The following is a 25,357-nucleotide window of genomic DNA, read 5'->3' on the forward strand; positions in this document are numbered from 1 at the left end:
AGTTTTAAAAAATAGTTTGAAAAGAAACTAGGAAATGAAGATCTTGTCTGGTTTAACTCTTAAAATATAATTTTTTAAAAGAAAATTTAAAATTTTGTTTGATTGGAAATTAATTACTTTTTTTATCCTACACATCAATCAATCAATCATTTTTTCTCTCTCATTTTTTATTCTCAATCACTTTTTCTCTTATACACCTGTTCAACTATAACAAAATATCATATCATCTCAAACTCTCGTACTTCAAAATTATTTCCAAAATATACAATCAAACAAACTAAAAAAATTTCTAAACTCTTTTTCTAAGATTTTTTTTGAAAATTTATCTCTCAAAAATAAACCAAGATGTTTAGTGCAAACTTAGGGTTGGTTTGGCATAACCTATATAATTCATCTTTTTATCTTTTTATCTTTTTTCCATCACATCACATCTCTACTTTTCTGCACATCTTTTCGTAAAAAGACAAAAAGTGCATTTTTTTAGGACACCTAACCCTTAAACTTGGTGTGATGTAGATCACTTTTTAAATAAATATGATTCATGCACTTAATTTTTTGGTTAAATTTTCAAGCAATAATTCTACAGGCTATATTTAGGTCAAGTTTGGCATGATTGAAAAAAGACAAAAAGTCAAAAAGTCACTATTCTATTTAAGTCACATCATCTTATTTAAGTCACATCACCTCTCTAACACATCACTTCAAACTCAACCCAAATCCAACCCATATTTCATAAAAAAGTCAAAAAATACACTTATTTAGTGTTCCCAAACTAGGCCTTAGACTATGGATTTATTCTATATCTAGTGCCGTGTATTTTTAAACTTTTTCTATGAAAAGGGATTGGTTCGGAAGCAAAAAGGAAAAAAATTGCACGTTGACTAAAAAACTACTAATATAAATCATACTTTTGGAAATCAATTTCTACCAAATTGAAACACATGTTCTTTTAGATCCAAGTTGATTCAGTGATTTAAATTATTAATGACATATAACCAACCTCTTTTTTTCAATGAGTACACACAACATACGTTCTATTCCACTTCCCTTTCTTGCACACAATCTCTATAACTGGTAGCTGGGGTTGATTTTCACTCTTCATTTTCTCTTTTCCCAAAAGGAAAGGTAGATAGAACAATTGACTGTCACATTCCACCCCCTAACTGACAAACACCCCCTCCCTTCACTCACCGTTCCTTCATTTTTAAGCCTCTCTTCACTCCCTCACTTCCCCATTACTCTCTCTCTCTCTCTCTCTCTCTGATATGGCTCCGAAGAGCAGTGAGGGACTGGCTAAAAAAGTTTACAATAAAGGAGCATGGACATCTGAGGAGGATAGAAAGCTGGCTCAGTATGTTGAAGTTCATGGAGCAAAGAAGTGGAAGACTATCGCTACCAAGTCAGGTTATCGACAGTACTACATGCACAGAATTAAAATACAGAAAAATGAGCAGAAAATTTTATCATTTCTCATAACCCAATTCATGGGCTACACATTTTGCTTATTTTGATCTCCTTAGGATTGATGGGTTTTTTATATTGATCTTGTAGGTTTGAACCGATGCGGGAAGAGTTGTAGATTGAGATGGTTGAATTATCTTAGACCGAATATCAAGCGAGGCAACATTACTGATGAAGAAGAGGACTTGATACTTAGGCTTCATAAGCTATTAGGGAACAGGTTAGTAGTAATTATGATTTTAAATAATGATATCAGGTAATGTATCAACCGATTATCAAAAATTCAAAATCTCAGTACATATTGACAGATAATTAAAAGTCAACTCTAATAGCAAGTAATTATAGTAACTTCGGTCCAAAAAAAAAGATTATAGTCACTTGTGAACACTATAAAGCAGTCAATTTGAGTTTGATTATAAAAGAAGCTGTAGTCCTATACCAGCATTGTTAAAATAAGGAGAAATATCCACATACACAAAAGTGGAAAGTAAAAAATAATTTCAATCTTGTGAAAGTACAAATAATTTATGCACTAAGACCTCGTTTGACAAATGATTTTTTTAGTCAAAAAGTCAAAAAGTTACTTAAAAAAATTAAAAAACTAACAACCTAAATTAAAAAGTCAAAGATTTCATTCTCTCTACTTTTTGCACATCTTTTCGTAAAAAGTCAAAAAGTCATCCCAAACATACTATTTTTTTTACATTACATTTTAGCCAAAAAGTTAAAAAGTTACTAAAAAAGCATGTTCCCAAACGAATCCTAAATCATGAGTTTGTAATTATTTTTTTAACTTCTCAATTTTTCTCTTCCTTAAAATAAAGAAAACTAAGAAGTTGTTTGGGATGATCTAAATAAATGTACTTTTAAACTTCTTATGAAATATGGGTTGAGTATGTGCTAGGTTTGAAGTGATGTGGTAGAGAAGTGATATGACTTAAATAAGATGATGTGACTTAAATAGAATAGTGAGTTTATGACTTTTTTAAATTATGACAAATAAGGCCTAATTTGGTATGTCATGTGGAAGCTCTCCACCTGATATGTCAAATCTATTATTATATTATTTTTAAAATTTGAACTCTCTAACAACGAAAACTACCATTTGTACCATTGGCCAATGAATTAGAGAGTCTACAAACACACAACAACACCGACCTAATTCGTTATGGAGAAACTCCAGAGTCCACAAATATCATATCAAAGCCCAACATATATTATTTAGAATACATAACCACTTGAAAACTTAAATCTATAAGTGGAGAGGCCATCTAATGTATATGAAGACACATCTCTTTTACTTTTGATCTGATGTAGAACTCTACCTTTACCCATACTCCAACACTTTTGGCATACCGGGTGGAGTTCATGTTTGATGCCTAGTTGGAATGTCATATCAAATTTAAAATATTTGGCGGAGGTGTTCTAAGCGTGATTAAAGTTGACATTAATTTGTGTTCGTTTAGGTGGTCCTTGATTGCTGGGAGACTTCCTGGACGAACCGATAATGAGATTAAGAACTATTGGAATTCTCATTTGAGCAGGAAAATAAATCAGAAGGGAAAAATGACGACAACTTCGCCGGAACAAGAAAGCACGCCTGAGAAAACTGCAGACTCTGACGTCAAAAGAGAAGGCACCAAAGGAAGTGGAGACGGAGAGTTTATGCTTGATGTGAATGAATTCTTCGATTTCTCTACCGGAGGTACCTACGGGTTAGATTGGGTTAATAAATTTCTTGAACTCGATGATGATCAGGGACTTACCGATAAATGGTAAGATCTTTGTTAAAAATGTAATAATGTGTGTGTGAAGTTGGTGTGATTTTCTCTTGGAATTTTGAATAAATTGCTTTTCTTGTTGATTTGGTCTCAAATGAAGGTGGGACTGTTGAATGGACTATGCAATGCCAAAAAGAGAAGGCCTAAAACAGACCCACAAAATTTCTATAGACTTGAACGAGAATAATGTCGTGAAAAGCGGGTATCCTGAATGTTAATCTAGAAAAAGCAATGAATGGATGTGATTCATTTTGGGGGGGATTACCTGTCAGTGGAGCAGGAGAAAAGTTCTTACAAATCAATGAAAAAGTATAGTTAAAAATCTAAAAATTCTCGAGATCATGTTTTAATTTTTAAACAATAAATAATTATCTCAATATAAATCGACATAACGATTTAACGTGAAAAAATCACAATCGGAGCGTCTCCAATTGTAATAAAAAAAAAATCACGAGTCAAAGTCACAAAATAATCCACTAAAAAGACAAAAAAGAATTACACAAGTATACTCTCAATTACCTAATGAATCCACGCTCGAATTGAACTGACCCCAATGTGTTTCTTCCACCACCGTCTTCATCTCGAAATTGTCTTGTCTAACGTTGAATCCACAACACTGATGTTGAATCTACGACGATAAGCCACTCTGGAATCCACCAAAACTTTAAGCCCAAGTTCCCCGAAATCCACCAAAGAACAACTCTCTCTTTTATGAATAAAACTAAATAAACAAACCTCTTGATGATGTTAATATAAAGTTCATGTATCCATTGATTACTTTTAAATCATCAAAAAAACACTCATGAAGTATCTTCCAATATAAAATACTTTGTTTTTTCTTCCTTTTTGAAAAGTTCAAACCTTAAAAACAGCGAACAGCACACTTTGTAGAAACTAGGATTTCGCAAACCACTCGAGCACACATTTCACCGCTCAAACAGTGTGACTAAAGGCGGTGCGAAACATATAGGCTGATCGCTCGAGCGCAACTTTCACCGCTCACGTGGTAAAACTTTCTTCCCAGAAGTTCAAACGTTTTGCAAAAATACTAGATGATCATTTTCTTCGCTCGAGTGCACAAATGATTGCTCGAGTGGTCAAAATTTTTACTTTTTGTTTCGAGGGTGCTACCCCTCAACCCCACCTGGGCACTGCTTTGGACCTGCCATGGGGTGTTTCCCCCTGGACCCTCGCGAGCTGACCGTACTCAGTCAGCGAAGTAGCAAACATGAAATGATTAAAATCACAAACTCTTCTACATAGGCACAATTCGGGTTAGATTCGCATTTAAATTTTTTTTAACTTTACTAAAATAAAAGATCAAAAAAAATTATAATTGAAAAGAATTTTGTCAAGCGAAATTGCTAATTACAAAACCTAATAATAGCATTTTTATACACATTTTTTCATGATTTTGTAATTGTGTTTTTCTGACACGACTGGATTGTTATTTCCCCTTTCATTGTTCTGTGAGTCCCGTTATTTAATAATTTGATGTAAGCCATACATCAATGCTGGTTGACTTGCTGAATAGTTTTTCCGGGGTTTTATGCTTTCTGTGTTGTGTTGGCATTGTTCTGAAATTTTAAATGAAGTCCACATATTATACTTGATTGGTGCAGTTTATTAAAGTTATTTATAACTTTATTTTTTCTGGAATTTTAGGAACATCTGCTTATAGCTAGCTTACAAGGTAAAAGTACTAGTAAACTGAAAAAAACAAACAGATTAATCTAGAAATTGGGGAGGGAGTCTACTTTCAAATTGTTAACTTTCAACTTAAAAAAAGATAAAGAAACACCAAACGTGCCAATTAACAAAATAAATGCAATGTTGTCACACTACAGTCAGAACAATTTTCTGTGAAATTTTTTTAATCATGTAAGATGTGGGTTCAATTTCTTGGAGCTCAACTTGAACCAAAAGCTATTTGAATGGTCTTTAATCACTCCTTCCTTCATCTAGCCGACACTGACCTATTTAACTAATATGTAATCATGTGATTCATTACACAGAGATGAAAATACGAAGGGAAGCTTATTCAATAAATCCTCACCAAAAAAAAAAAAAGACAAAAATAAAATACAATAAGAAGAAACTTTCATGTTTACAGTAAATTTAATGTACACACCATTTAAATGTAGGGTGAAAAGAACTATTAAAAATTGTTAACATTTAAAAAGATTCTTGAAATTCATTATAAGTATGACCAAATGGGTTAATAGATTTCCAATAAGATTTATCGTAAAATAAAAAAGTTTAATTTTCATTTTCTTTTTGGGAAAATTAGTCTAAGGTTCCTCTCCCATTTTTAGTAATGGAAGAGATCCATAAAATTATTTTTTTATGTCTAAGGTCCCTAAACATATATCAGAGAAATTTGACTCTCTCTCTCTCTCTCTCTCTCTCTCTCTCTCTCTCTCTCTCTCCTACATCAAACCAGTGCTTCGTCTATCTCCCACCGCTGCCGAGGATCACCATCGTTTGCACACCGCCCATCGCAGCAACTCCGAACACACCAACACCGAAACCCAAGTCGCTGTTGGCTCACACCGACACCATACCAGCTCACCAATCAGCACCGTCTTCGCCGACCTTCCAACTTATATACCTATATATATGTATGTAAGTATAGAAATTGTCCCTCACCTGGACGAAATTTGCAAAAATTTCGAAGCAAAGTTGGAGCATAACACCGAAAATTGAATCAATTTCACAAAAATGGTCTTTAAGATTGATGAATTACAGGAATAATATATATATATATATAATTGTGTATATATGATGAATATGTGAAGATGAGGTGGTGATCAATAAGATGGATCAGGCTCAGCAAAGTGTGTGGGTTCAAATACAAGTGCTAGCAATATGGAAAGGTTTGTCTGGGATTTTCTCTGAGTTGTAGAGTTCAGAGAAATTCTTTGGGTTGAGAGAATTTCTCTTGAAATATTTGTCTGGGAATTTTCTCTGGGTTGTGGAGTCCAGAGAAATTTTTTGGGTGAGAGAATCTCTGGAAATGTTTGTCTGGGAATTTCTCTGAGATGATGAAGATACAATACTGTGCTTGAAAAGGGGAATAGATGTGGTTTAACTTGGTACTTATCATCAATTAGCATAGTATGTTGTGGATGAAAATTATTTTTCACTTATTTTTCACTAATTTTCTCTGGTTTGAACCCCTCTTCAAAGGAGATTGGGTTTTAGATAATGTGACTCATCCAATATACAGAGAAGATGAATATGAGTTCCTCACAGCTCAAGTTCATCTCTCTCTCTCTCTCTCTCTCTCTCTCTCTCTCTACTTGATCTCTACGCCATCTCACTAATCTTCAAGCAGTTCGATTTCATCTCTTATTCTCTTTAGAGAAATTCTCATTCAGAGAAATTCAGGAATTTCTCTGGAGAGAATTTTTCTGGAAAAGGCCAGAGAAATTCTCATAATTTGCTTAACACCAAGAGTGAAGGCAAGCAAAGCATGTTGCTCAGACGTCGGACCATCCTTTGAAATACCGACTTCAAAACTACCAATGGTGGAGTTGATGAAATCACGATGGCCAGGAGCATCAATGACAATGCAGTAGTATTTGGTGGTCTCAAACTTCCACAAAACAATATCAATGTTCCCTGTTGAAAAATATTTCTCCAGCTGCAAATCATGCATGGATATACTTTGCCTCAAGAAATGATGTTGAAAAGAGAAAACATGATGGGATGAAGCGCACAAACATGCCTGTAGAAGTATCCTTGATGTTGATACAATAGTTAAACATGTTGCTGTTAGGGGAAATAGAAGCAAGTCAGTGTTGTTTGATGCTTGCATTCTTACCATGTTCACATTCAGAGGTCCAGAGAAATTCTGGGAAGAAATTTCTCTGGATGAAATTTCTCTGGATGGGAATTTCTCTGGAGAGAAATTTCTCTGGGAAGTCCAGAGAAATTCTCTGGATGAAATTTCTCTAGATCAAATTGAGGGACCTTAGACATTATGGAAATATTTGGTGTCCTTTGCACTATAAAATCTTAATACCAGAGACCTTAAAAAAAAAATCCTCTTTCTTTTTACATATTTTCACTTTCCAAATTTAAAATCCAAATATAACCTTTAACAAATAATTACTCATTTAAGACAACTAAATTGACTTACAGTTTGGCAATGAATATTCCCAGGTCAACAAGAAACTACCCAGAAGTCAAAAGAGAATAATGTTGTAGAGAATTACAGAGCAGCAACTGTTGAGTGCTTGAGAGTCCCAACCAAATGAACACCAAAGTGGGACTAAGGCCCTTTGGGAAGTGGGTGATAATCCACTTTCTAGATTATAATTCACTTCCTCTTTCATAAAAAAACTGTTTATAAACAGTTTTTAATCAAAAAGCTGATTATAATCATCTCTCCAAAATAGTCCTAAAAATAAAGGCTAAAGCAGTAGCTTTGATTTGTCCTTGTAGGTACCAACCATTAATCCACTGGTTGTTGTGTGGATTAATAAATTCTGAACAAGATTTGACTGACCTTGGGCCACTTGATTCACAGGCCAGACCCCCCCTAGGGACCCAACAAAAATACAAAAAATATTTAAAATTAATTTTTATTTTGTTTTATTTTTTATTTTTTGTGCCATCATGGCAAACTAGAGTAATTCTAAACAACCAAAAAAGAGCATCAGCATACGGAGGATTACCTGAAATGGTGTGCTAGCGAACTTACATCCAGAGCTTGTCTTGAGTTAATGGACATGGCCATCACAAAAAGCAAGAGTAAAATTCTTTGAAAAGAATATTCCTGCATAGGCTGTATGAGTCGGAAAAACCGTTCACAAGGCAAGTCAAAAACTCAAATTAAAATACATATATACCAACAATGAGATTACAATCTGGTTCTCCAAATCATTTTATAAATAAAAGAAAGTTTACATTGTTGAAAAAGGACCGAAATCAAGTGTATTTTCCTTCTTTCTCTCTCTCTTTCTCTCTTTCTTTCCTGCCTCTTTTTTTCCCCACTTTTTTGGTTTTGTTGGTGTCTAAGTAAATGCTGCCTATGCCTTTTACAAGCAGCCGTGAAAATATAATTTGGTACATATAAACTTGCTTCTTTTTCTTTTTCTTTTCTTTTTTTACACAGTCTCTCTGTACATCCTATAATGATACAAAATAACTTGATTTCATAAACAGTGTGGCCTTCTTTGCATCTAACATGTTCTAAAATCAAAATACTGAACCTTCTTGTCATACCTGCATTTGAGGAACATGACTGGAGTGGAGCCCCTGAAAAAACAAGACACTTTTTGTCAACATTTCTTTCATTGTCATTTCAATGTCAAGTTGAATACTAGACTCCCTACTCTTTTTTCTTTTTTCTTTTTCTTTTCTTCTTTTTTTTTATTTTTTATTTTTTATTTTTTATATATATTAGGGCATATAGTAATAAATTGTGTTGACGGTGACAACGGTAAGCAATTACAAAAATAAATAAATAAATGGAAATTAAAACCAGCAATTTAGGAATACCTGCATCACATTCCTCATTGTGGCTGTCACGAATCATCAGACATTCAACCCTGTCTCAGTTCAGCGCAATTTGATCTCCAAAGCCCGAAAACCCACAGATGGTGTCCCATATTCCATAACCACGACAAGGTAGGCCTCTCAATTCATGGAATAGGTGTTGCCAATGCAAGTCATACTCTATTTGGCTGACATTCAAAATCATCTAAAGGACTAGAAGTTAAAACCCACAAAATGGAATTCCCAAAGTTCACAATGACTGCGTTATTTGAATCTGGTTTAGCCTGGAATGCCAAATCGAATGCAAAATCATGTGGAACATATCGAATCTGATTGGTCTTGCATTCCAACGGAAGTGCTTCTGCAGCATTTTCACATTAATTTGCATCTTAAGATATCGTCTCAAAGGAATAGCCGATAAAATCTCCTTAAGTTTGGGAATATCCTTCTCGTCCACAATCACAGAAAAAGCACTCCAATCTAAAACATCATTTAATGGAGGGACAAAATTATCAGCAATTATCACTGGAACACACTCATAATATATTGCCTCAACAATCCTGGGGCTGTTCACTTCATAACCCATTGGACAGAGGCAATATTTGCTCGATTTCATGTGTTCAACATAGGACATATTTCGAGAGACTTTATTGGGTAGAGGCCCATAAATCCTCATATCATCATCTTTGTCACCCCAATACTTGAGAAGCGTTGGACGGACCCTACCATGCATGTTTCCAGCAAAAAAGGCAAGAAGTGGGCGCTGTGACACTCGTTTCCCTCCGAGACCTCTAAGAGGTCTTTTCGGATTCCTTATGGTGGTTTCTGGCAGCGAAACATCCTTTCCAGCTTTGAAGATTCCTTCAGACACATCGGCATTGCAGAGAACTTTTATAGTGTTTTGTGTTAACTCCTCATGCTCTGTCAGTGTATAAGAGCCCTAAAAAATGTGAGATAGAAGAGATGAAAGTTAGGTAACTGGGAATGGGAGCTGAACAAACTGAAATTCAATGAGAATAGAAAGGAACAAGCCGAAAATCCAATATGGGATTGATTTAAATCTCTCTCTCTCTCTCTCTCTGTGTCTCATGCACATATGGACTGCAATTCTTAGTCGTTACTCTTATGCTCTATTTGGTTCATTGGAATCAGAGGGAATGGAATGGAATGATGATTCCTTAGTCTTTCTTATGGATGACCATTCCGTTAAAATGGTGACGGATGATTCCATTTGTAATGTATTTGTCATTATTTTTTCAGTCTAACCAAACATGAGAATGAATATTTTGATGGAATAATTATTTAATTTCAATTCATTTCAATGAACTAAACACTACCTTAGTTTTAATCCCAAATGGACTGACAGTTCACTAGGTGAATATTTGAGATGGCTGGTAACTTTGGAAAAAGCAAAGCCTAGTACAGCCATAGACTGACCAATTAAAGAAGTCAGCTCCTTCAATAAAAACCCAATTTATACATGCCACAAATCTAGGTAATCCTCTAAGGTATTCTTCAACTAAATTTTCTTCTTATCTCATGTTCCAATATGTTAAATAGGCATCACTTTTGTCGTTCTATATTGTAACAATGAATTCCACACACTGACTTGATTGCTGGTCATCAGCATCATATTCACTGGTTTTGTTGACTACTCTCTGATCAATTTTGAGCAAATTTGATTTTTTAAGTTTTAAAAAGCATTAGAGCAAATCTGTTGCCTGTTTGTTTTTAGAGTTAGGTTGGATGGGATTATTAAGTAGGCATCACTTTTGTCGTTCTATATCATAACAATGAATTCCACACACTGACTTGATTGCTGGTCATCAGCATCATATTCACTGGTTTCATTGACTACTCTCTGATCAGTTTTGAGCAAATTTGATTTTTTAAGTTTCAAAAAGCATTAGAGCAAATCTGTTGCCCGTTTGTTTTTAGAGTTAGATTGGATGGAATTGTTAGTGTGAGGATTGTTAGTGAGGGGATTAATAAAAATTGTTTTTGTTTGTGTACTAGTGTGGTGATATTAGTTGGTAGGGACTAAAAATATAAAATTACGTAAAAGTCCTTCTATATAAAATATAACTTTGTTATCTTTGTAAAATGGAGGGCAAAATTGTCTTTTCCCCTCCAATTCTCCAATCCTATGGGATTAGAATCACAATCCCACAGTATTAATAATCCCAAGGGACTATTAGTCCTAAGCCTTTTGTTCCTAACCAATACAATTTATGTAGGACCCATGGGATTACTAATCCAATCCCATGGCCCTTGGAGTAAAACTAACAACTGTATCAAAGTATTGCTTTCCAAAAATTTAACAAGCATATTCAACCCTGTAACTAATGCAACCATGAATTAAAGAAAATTACTCCCCTCAACTGTCAACAGTAATCCATGTTAATAAAATCAAATTGGTCACACCTAGGATTTTAAAAGGATAGGAAATGCACAATTAAATCAGTAATGTCTAAGCATTTGAAATGATAGGAGGTGCACAACTGAAGCATTACGAAAATCAAACTACCCACCCAATCGTGGCAAGCAACTAGGAAATGATCTGATCCATGAGTCCTGTTCCAAAAAGGGTACGTTGCAGCAAGCATGTTCACATGATCCCTCAGGAAGATTGATAGTCGTCTTATATTATGTGAGCCAGGCACATAAAGAGCCATCTGCAGCTGGCGTGCACTGTATGGCAGATAGAATAAGTGAGCCTTTTCAGGGTCCCTGGTGACGAATTGCTTGTTTTCCTCCATTAACTTCATAAACCATCCTTCAGATGAATAAATTCCTTGGAGATGGGGTTCATGGAAAATAGGTTTCGCTCCATCTTTGTAAATGTAAACTTTGAGTATGACTTCCATCAGCTCATAGCTCCTGGAATTTAGTAATATTTATAATTTCAAACATAATAATTACGCTATATCTGGTGTCTATGATTGCATGTATGTAGTCAGTAGGTGTTTAAAGTTTTTAGATAAAATGAGCTAAATTTAATATCACCTTTTTTTTTTTTTTTGGCCAACCCAGACTATCGGTGCTGCTTAATAAAAGAATCTATTGGACAACATAATCCCATTTTTTTTCTTTCCCAACTCTGTAAAATCTTTATAATAAGTAAGCTCAATGAACTTGTAAAAGATCAAATAATGTCCTTCAACTTCAACAGATATTCTGTTAATGTCTGTCAAAAAGAAACAAAAATTAAATATGCCTTTCATAATTATGAAGAGGCAAAATTAGCATATAAGTAATGGTATATTGAATGTCGAGCCTTAAGAGTTCCTTCCATTTTTCAAGCAGTAATTTTAATTGCGGGACTAGGATAACAATTTAAACATCCCAATTATGCATCCAAATCTCCACTCGCCTCCAGAACATTATATAAACGTTACAATTTACATTTCAGGCAAGTACTTACTTTATTAATTGTCCAAGCTTGTCTCCAACAACAAATATATACATGGTTAGCCACTATGAAAGACAGATAGAGACAAGTGACACGACACGGCACCTTTTTAGACCTGGGGACACACACAAAATATAAAAGTTTATATATTTATTATATGTCATATATATGAATATATCATTCTAAAACAATAAATAAATGTAATATAACACTGATTTTTATAATTTGACATTATTTTTCTTTTATCATCTATTCTAAGTTATTTTGTTTAAACTTATAATTAGTTTTGTTTGTCTCATCAATGGACATGTTTGTCCTCCAAGTATCCAAAGAGTGTCCGAGTCTAAATTCTTTTTAAAAAAATAGGACATGTTTGGATGAGTGTCGGATAGATGTCGGGAAAGTGTCCGACAAGTGTTGGTGTCCAACACGGACACGATACCTTTTTAAAAGTGTCCGTACTTCTTAAGTTAGCCAATTAATTTGTCATAAAGAACAACCACTATGAATCACAATTCTAAGTCAACATAGTAACCATATAAACAATAAACCATACAAGAGCAAATGATATATACCTGTCAAAAATAGAAACATTTCGGAATAAAGGGGCGTAGAGATCTGGATCTGGATCGTTGAGGACAGATGAGATGTTCTCCATCTCTTTCTTAGCATACACAAGCACCTCATCAGATGTCAATGACCGTATATGTCTCTACAAAGTTAAAAATGAAATTCAACACCAAAAAATAAAAAATAAATAATTCACTAGGTAAGAGTTTCCTGTAATACAATTAGAACCTCGGCAATCTTACCAACAAGTGAAGGGGCAAGGGTCTATGAGGGGGAGGAGGAGGAGGAGAAGGATTCTTTTGCTTCATAATCCTCATTCGCCTTCTCTCTAAGCGAGCTCTCTGCCGAGTGGCTTTAGCTTCATCTTTCACAATTGATGCCGACTGATTTAAGTTTGTAGAAGTATTCATGGAACCACCAGGATCAGCTGGATGGTTTTCAAACTCTTCAAACCTCGCCAAGGGAGTCTCTTTGCTCAAATGCATGTTAGTATTCAAGGATTTGTATACCAGACGGGTTTCTGGTGGAGAGAGGATCCATATGGTCAGTGGAAAAGGAAGTGTATAAATTTGAACTACAACACCAGCTATTGTAATTATGGAACCAACCAAAAGCAGTTTTCTCCAATCAATCCTGAACATCAGGATTATAATGATCTGCTTCAACAAATTATTCATCTCGCATTCTCCAATCAGAGTACTTGCTTGTACTAGAAAATTCCAACCTTCCAAATCAAGAATTGCAATATAAAACAAGTCCCAGTGGCTATAATCATGAGCTTATCTTCATTACCTACCCAAAAGAAACAAAGCTTAAAAAATTAGAAGAACTCACTCCAATTAGTAGCCTAACAAATTAACAATGCCATCCCATGCTTTCCAATGTTTCATTGCTCCACACCAGGCAAGACCTAAAATATATAACCCAATACAAAAAAAAAAAAAAAAAAAAAAAAAAAAAAAAAAAAAGTCATATGATTCATGTTACGCAACTAGGCATGTTTTGGCTACTTGAATAATGAATTAGGGTCCTCTATTATTTTTCTTTCTGCAATAATTTTGTTGTGGTAATTCAAGTGTCCAAATTTAAAGTTGAAGTAAAACAAAGTCAATTTAAGATATGCAATTTTAAAATAAAAATACAGTATTTTAATGCCATTTTATTTTAATTTTAAACTTAACCATTAGATTTTGTCTTTCGCTCACGTGTATTTTTATGGTGAAAATCACAATAATTTTGGCCAATGATCTTGATCCCTGGTTAGTTGCCAATATTACTCCAGAAAAAACAAAAATAAGTTGTTGTATTGGTCTCTCTCTACAACTAAAAAGACAAAATAAACCCACAATAAACGGTGTTTTTTGGCACATTCAAGTGGATGAGTAAGTTTATAAACAATTTAGGAATTAAAATCGTTTTTATTTTCCCATCTTTTCTCACAAGCCAAACAGATAATCAGCCGAATTCTCGGGTTTATAAAAAGAATAATTGATTACATCAATCATCAACCTTCGATTTGTCTTCTTTCCAGTGGAAACCAGCTGGAACAAACTTTAATGGATTGAGACAAACATAATCAACAAAACCACATGACATGACAACGAAACCAAAAATAAAATAAATAAATAAAATTATGAAATTCAAATTATGGAACGCAAAGTTGAACATACAGTACAAAATATCAAATCATAATCAAGATTAATTTTTTTGGGTGAATACTATCAAGATAAATTAAACATATATAAAAGGCATAAATAACAGGGGAAAAGATATCATACCTTACGTGAAGAAATGAAAGACAAATCTGGAAGAAAAGGAGGAGAAAGAGGAATTGGATCTGAGGAGAGTGAAGAACGAGAAATTGAGAGAGAGAGAGAGAGCGGGGAGAGAAGAGTCGAAACGCCGGTCGGAGAGAGAGAGGGGGAGAGAAGAGGACGCGGGGTTGAGAAATGGAGGGAAAGAACAGGCGCACGCGACAGCGACGGTTACGGTTCTTAATTTCCTATTTTTATATTGTATGTCTGTTTGGTATTTGAATATTTGAATTTTTTTTTTTTTGAGTAATGATATATAAATAAAAATAAAAATAAAAATTCATACATAAGGTGATTTATTGTGAATTTTTCATTTCAAGATAAGATATTGTTGAAGATAAATTTATTTATAATAATGATAATGTCATATTATTCTTTTCAAATTTTTTATATGAATTTTATGTATATTTAAAATTTTCCTTTTAATTTTATAAAATTGTCCTACTACATCTCTTAATTAAGGCCTCTCAATTCCAATCCAATAACATGGCTAAGACTCATGTGAAGTAATAGAAAAATAATGGGTAAATTACATTTACCTTCCTTGAGGTTTCTGACAAATACAGGAACCTCTCTTGTGGTTTAAATAATTACAATAATCTCCTCTGTTTTACCTGACAATGTCAAGATTCTCTCATTCTGTCAAATTATTCCAAACGGTGTTAACTTTTTTTATAATAAATTACCTTATTGCCCTTCCTTTTAAAATATTAAAAAATGTTTTTGGATTGGAGGATAAGTATGGAAGACACAAACAGTGTTTGGAACAGTATTTTTGGATTTATTTTTTAAAAATATTAAAAAATGTTTTTAAAAAATTATTTTTTTATTTTAAATATATAATTTTTATTTAAATATTTTATTTTATTTTGTAATATTTTAATTTTTTTAATTTTAATATTTTAAACTCAAAACACAACTTCACACTCAAATCGTAACCAAACACATAATTCAAAACTCAATTCAAAAATTATTTTCAAACTTCATAACCAAACACATAATTCGACACTCCACACTACTTTCAAAACTCTACACTTAAATCGTAACTAAACGCATAACAAAAAATTTAACATATTTAAAAATATATTTATAAAATATTTAAAATAAAAACTATATATTTAAAATATAAATTATATATTTAAAATAAAAAAATAAAATTTTTCAAATTTTTTAATATTTAAAAAATATATTTAACATAAGTTTGTATTTTTTTAAGTTTGTGTTTGATTATGAGTTTTGAAAATAATTTTTGAATTGAGTTTGAGTTTTGTATTTGGTTAAGACTCTATGAGTTTTGAAAAGATTTTTGAAAATTTCTAATTGGAATTGTGATTCTAAAAGAGAACCAAACATGTTTCTAAAAGGAATCTTTTTTCGAAACATGTTTTACTCAAAACTCAATTTAAAAATTATTTTCAAAACTCATAACTAAACACAAATTTAAAACTTAACTTAAAACTCTTTTCAAAACTCAAAACCAAACTTTTTCAAAAACTCTATTTTAAAAGGAAAAAAAAAATTCAAAATTTTTTTTTTTTAAAATTATTTTTAGAATCATGATTTGAGTGTAGAGTTGTATTTTGAGTCATGAGTTTTGAAAAGAAAAAATTTGTTTGGTTATAAATTTTGAAATTTTTTGAATTAATTTTTTTAGGCTAAATATTTTATATTTTAAATATTTATTTATTTATTTTAATGTGCATTATATTTCATACATCTATGTGTTGTATTTTTTTTAATATTTTAAATATTAAAAAAAATAAAAAATTTATTTTTTATTTGAAATATATAATTTTTATTTTAAATATTTTATTTTATTTTATAAATATATTTTAAAATATTTTAATTTTTTTGTTATCCGTTTGGTTACGATTTGAGTGTAGAGTTTTGAAAGTAGTGTGAAGTGTCGAGTTATATGTTTGGTTATAAGGTTTAAAAATAATTTTTGAATTAAGTTTTGAGTTATCTGTTTGGTTATAATTTGAGTGTGAAATTGTGTTTTGAGTTTAAAATATTAAAATTAAAATATTTACAAAATAAAATAAAATATTTAAAAATATTTAAATAAAAATTATATATTTAAAATAATAATAATAATTTTTTTAAATATTTTTTAATATTTTTAAAAAATAAATCCAAAAATATTGTTCCAAACACTGTTTGTTTTTCCATACCTATCCTCCAATCTAAAAACATTTTTTAATATTTTAAAAGGAAGGATAATAAGGTAATTTAATATATAAAAAGTTAATACCGTTCGGAACAATTTGACAGAAGGGGAAATCTTGACATTGTCAGATAAAGCAAGGGAAGTTATTATATTTGCCAAGAACCTCAGGGGAGGTGAATGTAATTTCCCCAAAAATAATTCATTCTCTGATTTTATTCCCTCAATTTCATTCTTAATGATATAAAATTATGAGACTAAAGATGAGAGAGAGGAATATAAGACCACTTCATCTTAGCATTGAGGGTAGAATTAAGGAGTCACAGTTAGGGGATGTGGCAGCATTGATAAAAATATTCACTCTTTTGGTTTTAATTTTCAAAATTCATTTTTCAAAAAGTTTTACTTCTTCACTTTCCGTATTTTTTTTTTATTTTCACTTAATTTTTTTAATATTTTAAGTAATTTTTTTAATTTTTAGACACACTTAACATAAATACACTTAAAAGTATAATATTTGTGAAAAATCTTTAAAAAATTCACTAAATGCTAAAAATACAAAATATATATATAAGTTTAGTATATTTTTCATATTTTTGTGTATTTATTATTTTTTTAAATATTTTTCACAAATATTTTACTATTTAAATACATCTAATTAAGCTACATTAAAATTACTTAAAATTTTAAAAATATTCACTAAAAATAAAAAATACGAAAAATAAAAAACTCAATTTTTAAAAACTTAAATTAAAAAAACTAAAATCAAACACACTGATTATTATTATAATAGTTATTTCATCATTTTATTTATCTCAGCAATTTTATGTGTATATATAAGACTCTTTATATTTTGGGAAAAAATAGAATCTACCATGTCAAGTAAAAATAATTTTTTTCGATAAAAGATTCTGATGAAATATAGAAGCTCTCTTTATTTCAATGACCTTTGATAAAGTGATTGCTGATTGAGGCTTTAGTTGGAATTATCTTTTTTTACTACTAGTTTTTTTTTTATATAATGAAATTTGTTTCCTGTGAATTTTAGTTTGTTTTTGGAAAATAAAATAAAATAAAAACTTATCCTAAAAGTTGTCAAAATTTTCAAAGTTAAGCCTATTAGAGAACGCGTACTAAAGCCTATTAGAGAACGGGTGAATTGAACATCTAGAAGGACGGAAGAAAAAACAAGCACGTCAAGCAATTCAATGCCATCATTACATTAATTAATAACTAGTTTATCACCTGCGCTATGCACGGGATAATTATAAATATTTAATTTTATTTTAAATTTTTTTAATATATAAATTATATTTTTAAAATATTTTTATAAAAATAATTTAACAATTTTATTACTAACCATAATATATGAGAGAAGTTAAAAAAGGTACTGTAATAGCTAAGCATGAATTGTATCTATAATTATTTGAATGAGGAGATTTTAAATGTTGATCGAGAATTTTGACAAAATCAATAAATACAGGCAAATGGAAAGACATGTAGATTAAAAAAAGTTAATAAACGCTGATCTGGAGATTTTAACTAAATCAATAAATGCAGGCATGTAGAAAGACATGTGGATTGAAAAAAGTTAATAAATGCTGATCAGAAGACTTTGCCTAAATCAATAAATACTGAATTTTTTTTTAAATAAAAAATTTAGAAAATTTAGATTGGGATATTAAAGCTCCCACAGGCCTTGGGGGTTAAAAACCCCTTTTTGCTTAATATATAGTATAGATATAAATATAAATATTTATATTTGTTTTGGATTTTTTTTAATATACAAATTATTTTTTTTAGATTTTTTATAAAAATAATTTAACAATCTCATCGCTAACCATAGTGTATGGGAGTAGTTAAAAAGGGTGCTGCAATAACTATGAGAGAATTCAAAAAGGTTTGTGAGTTGGGAAAAATCAATAAATACTGAGGTTATTTTTTTTTTAAATCATGAAATTAGAAAATTAAGATTGATATATTGAAACTCCCACAGGCCTTGAGGGTTAAAAATCTCCTTCTGCTTAATATATAGTATAGATAGATTAGTCGTTGTTATTTTTATTTTAAAAGTAAATTATATTAGCGATTCTTATAGTTTAGCCTCGGTATCACTTTGATTTTTAATTTTTCAATTATAATATATTTTATTTTAAAATTTGAATCTTATTCTAAATAAGAACAATTGAAGATACCATTACTCAATTTCAAGAATAAAATCGTCAATTTGATAAAATATAAACTAATTTGACAAAAATGAATGTCAAAAAAATAATTTTGAATTCTTAAAAATTATTTATATCCATTAAAGATAAAATTATATAAAATTGATCAAAAAAATGTATCAAATTAATTTTTATTACGTGTTTGGATAATGATCATGTAATGGTGGTTGTTTTTATTTTCATTAAATTAGTTTCTATTTTTTCAAAAGTCAAATATGGCGACAACTTTGATATCATTATTAAATCAATCCATTAAATTAAGAAATCCAAACCAAAAACAATTCATATATTAAATATTGGGGATTTTTTTTTAGGGTCCTTAGTATTAAGATTTTATAATATATGGGACATCTAATATTTTTATAATGTCTAAGGCCCCCCTCAACATTGATCCCAAAAAAATTTGATATAGAAAATTTCTCTCGACTTCCCAAAGGAATTTCTTTGGACTTCCCAAAGAATTTATCTGCAGAGAAATTCTGGTTTTCACAAGAATTTATTTGTGTTCAAATTAGAAAATTTCTCTACCTTCTCAATCACGATATGCAATACAAAATCGATCACCTAAATAAGCAGCAACAACAACCAATATACATGCATATATATATATAGAGAGAGAGAGAGAGGGAGAGACTGACTGAAATGAGAATTTCTCTGGGTTCAAATCAGAGAAATCTAGAGAAAATTCAAATTTCTCTGGCTTTGTTAACAGAGAATTGAAATTTCTCTAGATTTTCAAATTTTCTTTGTGTTTTGACCAAATTTTATGTGTTTATAAAATTTCTCTGCGAATATAGCCTAAGAAATTTTACTGACCAGTTCTCACAATCATAACAACAAACGCCTTCAATGCATAATCAAACAAATTGGGAATATACAAATCTCATTGTCAATTTCTTTGACAAGTTAGAAAATACAAATCTGGAAAATAACCAAGTTAATATATGTATATTTATATTAACATAACTAATAACATATAAATATCCAATTAGAAAAAACCACAGCACTGTTTGGTTGATGGAAAATGAAGTACACAGACAACCTACTTTATATGGATCTGATGCGAATGGACAACTTCTTCTTCCTTCATACGTTGTGTTTCGTCTATTCTCGCCTCATGATCGAACACTGACCTTCCACACCGTCAAGCCCATCGCAGGTGAGAGCTAGTTGTCAGGAAGACAAATCAGTAGAGAGAAAGAGAAAACTCCAGTTCATGGACGAACACGATGAGCTCCAAGTCACTAAGCTCAAAAAGAGGTTCATCGATACGATCTTTCAAACAAGAGGTTCGTCGGAGGTGCCAGTGGAGAGGTGGCGACGGTGAAAGAAACAGTGGTTGAGATGAGAAAGAGAAGAGAAGAGAGAAGTAGCAACAAAGAGGAGAGTGCAGAGATGAGAGAGAGAGAGAGATAGACAGAGAGAGGAAAAGGAGAGAGAAGCAGCGACAAAGATGAGAGAGAGAGAGAGAGAGAGAGAGAGAGACATATGGGATGGGTGAGAGACCTTAGCAATCACAAAATAATATTGTGGATATTTCTCATTACTAAAAATAGGAGAGAAGCCTTAGACTAGTTTTTCCTTAAATATATCGATTACACATTAAAAACTTAACAGCCACCCATTATATTATTATCATCCAAACACATAATAAAAATTAATTTGGTAAATAAAATAAAATAAATGTCTAAAAATTTATAAATTTTACATAATTTTATCTTTGGTGGGTAGAAATTATTTTTAAAATTTTAAAAATATTTTTTTGACATTTATTTTTATCAAAATAGTTTACATTTTATCAAATTGACGACTTTGCCCTTAAAATTAAGTAATGGTATTTTCAATTGTCCTTATTTGGAACAAAATTTATAATTTAAGATCACATGTGTCACAATTGAAAAGTCAGGGAGTAAAGTGACACGAGCCCCAAACTATAGGGACTATTAGTATAATTTTCCCTTTTTTAAAAAAAAAATATTTGATGGTACAATGTGCGTTATAAAAAAATAATTTTAATTTTAAATTAAAATTAAAATTAAAATTAAAATTAAAATTAAAGTATGATTTTAATTATTTATTTTGATAATATTGGCGCTATTGTTCTATAAAATTGTTCCTTGAATAATTATATATATATATATATATTAATTTTAGTTAAATTATTTGTGTATTTTGATAATTGTAGTTATATCATATTGTAAAAGATTAATTATCATATAATAATTTTGTATAATATATATTAAATTATAAAATAGAAAAATAAATATTCATTTTGATATTAAAATAATAGTTAAATTAGAAGAAGAATTAGTAATATAAAATTAAAAGTAATTTTAACTATTTAATTTTCTTTTATATTCATTAGAAAAATAAAAATATGTAGAAATAGAAATTATACAAAATTTATTTAAAAAATTAAATATAAATATGTTGCAATTGGATTATCATATAATGATTTTATATAATATATATATATATATATATATATTAGATTATAAGATTGTACTCTTAATTAAATTAAAATGTCAAGTATATAAAAAAAAAATCAACAATGGCTAATGAAGAAAGAATTACATAACAATATCTAAACACAAACAGAAAAAAATAATGAAAATATTTAAACGATACATACATTTTAGTGTGTGAAGTGATTAATTATTTGTAATATGATGTCAAAATATTTAAAAAAAACTTGTTATTCAACAATTGAAAAAGTAACTCAAACAGAAAATCTAAACTTTAGAGGTTCCTCAAAAGTATCATTGTTGTGCAAGTTTTTCCTCTTATCAGTTGTGATTATATAAAATAATATAGGGTAAATTATGTCAATAATCCCTTTACTTTACACAATGTGTCAATTTGGTCCCTGTAGTTTCAATTTGCTCGATTTTGCCCCTTAATTTAATGGATTGTGTCATTGTACTCCAATAAATAACAGTTGTTAAATTAATTTAACGATATGTCAAATAATGTGTCAATTTGGTCCATGTACTTTACATGACGTGTCAATTAGGTCCCTGTAGTTTCAATTTTTTCGATTTTGACAATGACTAAATGGACACATTGTGAAAAAAACAGGGACCAAATTGACACATTGTTTGACCTTCCGTTAAATTAATTTAACAATCGTTATTTATTGGACTAAAATGATACAATCCGTTAAATTAAGGAGCAAAATCGAGCAATTTGAAACTACATGGATCAAATTGACACATCATGTAAAGTACAGAGACTATTTGTATAATTTTTCCAATAATATAAAAATATATATATAATTTCATATATAGAATCACTATAAAATTTAAACGACTAATCCATATTATAGAGTAATATATAATTGGTATTGGGTATAGAATAATGCACGGAAAAAATAACAAAAATAAAAATTTAGCATTAAAAAAATTTCTAATACCCTTGAAAGAGTTAAAAAGAAAAACATGAAACACAAAATTGGTATTGGATTTGTGGATTATATCAATTTACTATGAAAAATATATGGCAAAAAAAAAATATTTGTCAAATAGAGTTCATATAAAATAAGTAAAGTTAATATAATTTAAATTAAATTTGGGTTTGTGTAAACTCTATATTTAATTAAAAAAATACATACTAACGTGCCTCTCTTAAAAAAAAAAAAACCCTTTTAATATACCACCTAAGTATGAGAAAAATATTACTTTTAATATATATATATATATATATATGATATTAATTGAGAAAGTTGATAAAAAATGAAAATATTTATATAAAAAAAAAAAAGACCAAAAGTATGTTTGAATCGTGTCTCATGAGCTGGTTCATTAGCCCAGCCCATCTTGGCCGAGCACGTTAGGCAAGGCTTTGGTATAAAACTTTGGAATTTTTACGAGTCAGTCTTATTTTTAAGGGTTATCATTCAATAGCTCCTTAAAGAGACTTTTGTACCTATAAGTCCTGAACATTTTTTATTTATTCCATTTTTGCCCTCATGTGTTTTATACTCAGATCTAGAGATGAAAAAAAGAAAAAAGAAACTCTCTCGGCGACATCATGGATGGTCCGATCGAAGAAGAAGATCCACCACCATCACCGCCACATTCAAGGAGAATGTTCACTACGAAGTCTAGATTTACAACCACCATACTCTACCATCGCTGAGCTACACATGGATGATTTCCGAGGAGTTTCAGGTTGTGCTCGGCCGAGCTACGCAGGGATGGTGAGATCGTCCACACTGAGATTGCGCAACGTGGACGGTGGAGTGACGGAGTACAACGGACAACGGCAGCGGTGGCAATTCAAATTTGAGATTGATGAGAGAGAAATAGAAAAGATTGAAAGTTTGTTTTCTCTATATCAATGAATGTCATTTTCTGATGAATATTCCCATATTCGCGTCACATTTGTGAATGAATTTGGAGTGGCGGAGGCTGGTATTGACGGTGGTGGGATTTTCAAAGATTTCATGGAGAACATTACTCAGGCGACTTTTGATGTCCAGTATGGGTTATTTAAGGTTGTAATTTGTACACTATTGTTGAGAATTATTCAATCTGCTCTCTTTCTCTCTCTCATATGTTTATGGTAAAGAAAAATGATCCATATGAGTATTAATGAAGAATGTGATAAATTTATTTAAATCAATGATAAATTTGTTTAAACTAGTGATAAATCCGAAATAAATTTGTTTAAACTAGTGATAAATCAGTGATGAATTTGTTTAAACTAGTAATAAATTTGTTTAAACCAGTGATAAATTTGCAATGTTGAGTCTAGGGGTAAAAATGAAAAACACTGTTTGATTTTTTTGGGTAAGACCTGCTGGGTAATAAGACCGGTCCATTGGACCGGCCCATAACTTCCCCTAAAACTTTTGGCCTTCTGTCAATATTCAATCCAGCTCAGCAAAAAAAGGTTCATGGGACTTAGCATTCATTTGGCATATAAGTTTGAGAGGTTTTTTTAGTTATTTTAATTACAATAAAATAAAATAAACTAAAAAATTAACAAGATAAAATGTCACATCCAAATCATAATCATTATATTTTTTCTCTTATAAAAATCAAAAAACTAAAAAACTCATCCCAAATGAAAGCCCCAGGCTCAAATAACAAAAAAGTGAAAAAATCAATCCACATCCCAAACGAAACCCTCAGACTATGGCTATGAAAAATATCATTCAATTCGCACTCATCTGGCAGCTAATCACGGATTAGTTTGATTCATGATTTGAAATTTATAATTCACCTTTGAAAATGTCTTGCCTCAATAATACATACATACATATATCTATATATATATATTATTTTTAATAAAATGTCAAAGTAAAAATCAGTGTGAGATTCATAAGTCATTTTTCAGACACTTATACTAGGCTAAGTCCTGTGTAATTTTTTATAGAGTCTCAAGTTCTATTTAGATAGGAATGTATTCCACAAGATTCTATATAAACGTAACGTGACGTGACACTTACATAAACTTAACGTAACATGACACCTACATAAACGTAACGTAACGTGACACCTATATAAACGTAACGTGACACCTATACTTAACGTGACACCTACATAAATGTAACGTAACGTGTCACGTTACGTTTCGCAAACTTAACGAGTTTTTATTTTTTTAAATTGAATGTAAAAATGTTGCTGGTTTATGTTAGTGTCACGTTACGTTTCATATAAATATGATTTATGGTAACATTCAATTTCCTATATAGGAAATTGAATGTTGCCATAGATCATAGGTGTCACGTTACGTTTATATAGGTGTCACGTTACGTTACGTTACGTTTATGTAGATATGATTTATGGCAACATTCAATTTCCTATATAGATCATAGGTGTCACGTTACGATTATGTAGGTGTCACGCTACGTACAGGTGTCACGTTACGTACCAGTGTCACGTTACGTTACGTTTATATAGATATGATCTATGTTAACATTTAATTTCCTATATATGATTTTACTATTATTTATGATATCAACAACTAATATTAAGGGTAAATGCGTCAACAAACTTCCCACAGGACTTATGGGAACATAAACTTTTTAGTAGGACCACATGTAGCATAAGTCTCCCTAATAGGACTTATAAATAATTTTCTCATTCATTTAAGATGTGAATTTGGTTACAAATTAATATTATATGGACAAAAAATATTGTGTAAAATTAGTTAGCTTATATATATATATATATAAAATATTATGCTAATTAGTATTTTATATCATGCAAATACTTGATAATTGTTTAAGATTATTCTTCAATCAAATAACAAATTGAAACAGCCAATACCACAGTTTGATTATTTACTAATCTGTCATTTATGATTTGGTTAATAATTTGGGAATGACTTGTCTTTAGTTGAATTTTCAATTAGACTAGGCAGTTTAGATCTTTGATCGGTAAGAGTCATTAAACAGAAGATTCTGACTGGTAGGA

At 30.6% G+C, this 25,357-nt stretch overlaps 2 protein-coding genes across 23 annotated transcripts; one reads left to right on the plus strand and one right to left on the minus strand.

Annotated features, from left to right (window-relative positions):
- Positions 1 to 941: 941 nt before the first annotated feature.
- Positions 942 to 3,323, plus strand: LOC114318749 (transcription factor MYB3). Of its 2 annotated transcripts, none has more exons than XM_028265693.2 (3): positions 942 to 1,404; positions 1,552 to 1,681; positions 2,928 to 3,323. In XM_028265693.2, the coding sequence occupies exons 1-3, from the start codon at positions 1,266 to 1,268 to the stop codon at positions 3,238 to 3,240; spliced, it is 582 nt and encodes a 193-aa protein (XP_028121494.2). In that variant the 5' UTR covers positions 942 to 1,265; the 3' UTR covers positions 3,241 to 3,323. The 2 variants fall into 2 exon arrangements, with proteins under 2 accessions (XP_028121494.2, XP_028121495.2); XM_028265694.2 differs by having other exon boundaries at positions 1,119 to 1,404; positions 3,006 to 3,323.
- A 261-nt stretch (positions 3,324 to 3,584) lies between these two features.
- Positions 3,585 to 14,741, minus strand: LOC114318750 (putative glycosyltransferase At5g03795). 21 transcript variants are annotated; one of them, XM_082902303.1, is made up of 10 exons: positions 14,508 to 14,712; positions 13,564 to 13,639; positions 13,338 to 13,453; positions 12,972 to 13,249; positions 12,735 to 12,871; positions 11,279 to 11,627; positions 8,751 to 9,687; positions 8,475 to 8,507; positions 7,925 to 8,025; positions 3,585 to 3,888 (listed from the first exon to the last, which is right to left on the minus strand). In XM_082902303.1, the coding sequence occupies exons 4-7, from the start codon at positions 13,212 to 13,214 to the stop codon at positions 8,998 to 9,000; spliced, it is 1,419 nt and encodes a 472-aa protein (XP_082758429.1). In that variant the 5' UTR covers positions 13,215 to 13,249; positions 13,338 to 13,453; positions 13,564 to 13,639; positions 14,508 to 14,712; the 3' UTR covers positions 3,585 to 3,888; positions 7,925 to 8,025; positions 8,475 to 8,507; positions 8,751 to 8,997. The 21 variants fall into 21 exon arrangements, with proteins under 21 accessions (XP_082758429.1, XP_082758426.1, XP_082758425.1 ...); XM_082902300.1 differs by having other exon boundaries at positions 7,925 to 8,034; XM_082902302.1 differs by lacking the exon at positions 3,585 to 3,888 and adding an exon at positions 7,339 to 7,788.
- Positions 14,742 to 25,357: the final 10,616 nt, after the last annotated feature.

The sequence above is a fragment of the Camellia sinensis genome, chromosome 13, assembly GCF_055761805.1.
Source record: "Camellia sinensis isolate YWXY chromosome 13, ASM5576180v1, whole genome shotgun sequence".
NCBI classification, from domain to species: domain Eukaryota; kingdom Viridiplantae; phylum Streptophyta; class Magnoliopsida; order Ericales; family Theaceae; genus Camellia; species Camellia sinensis.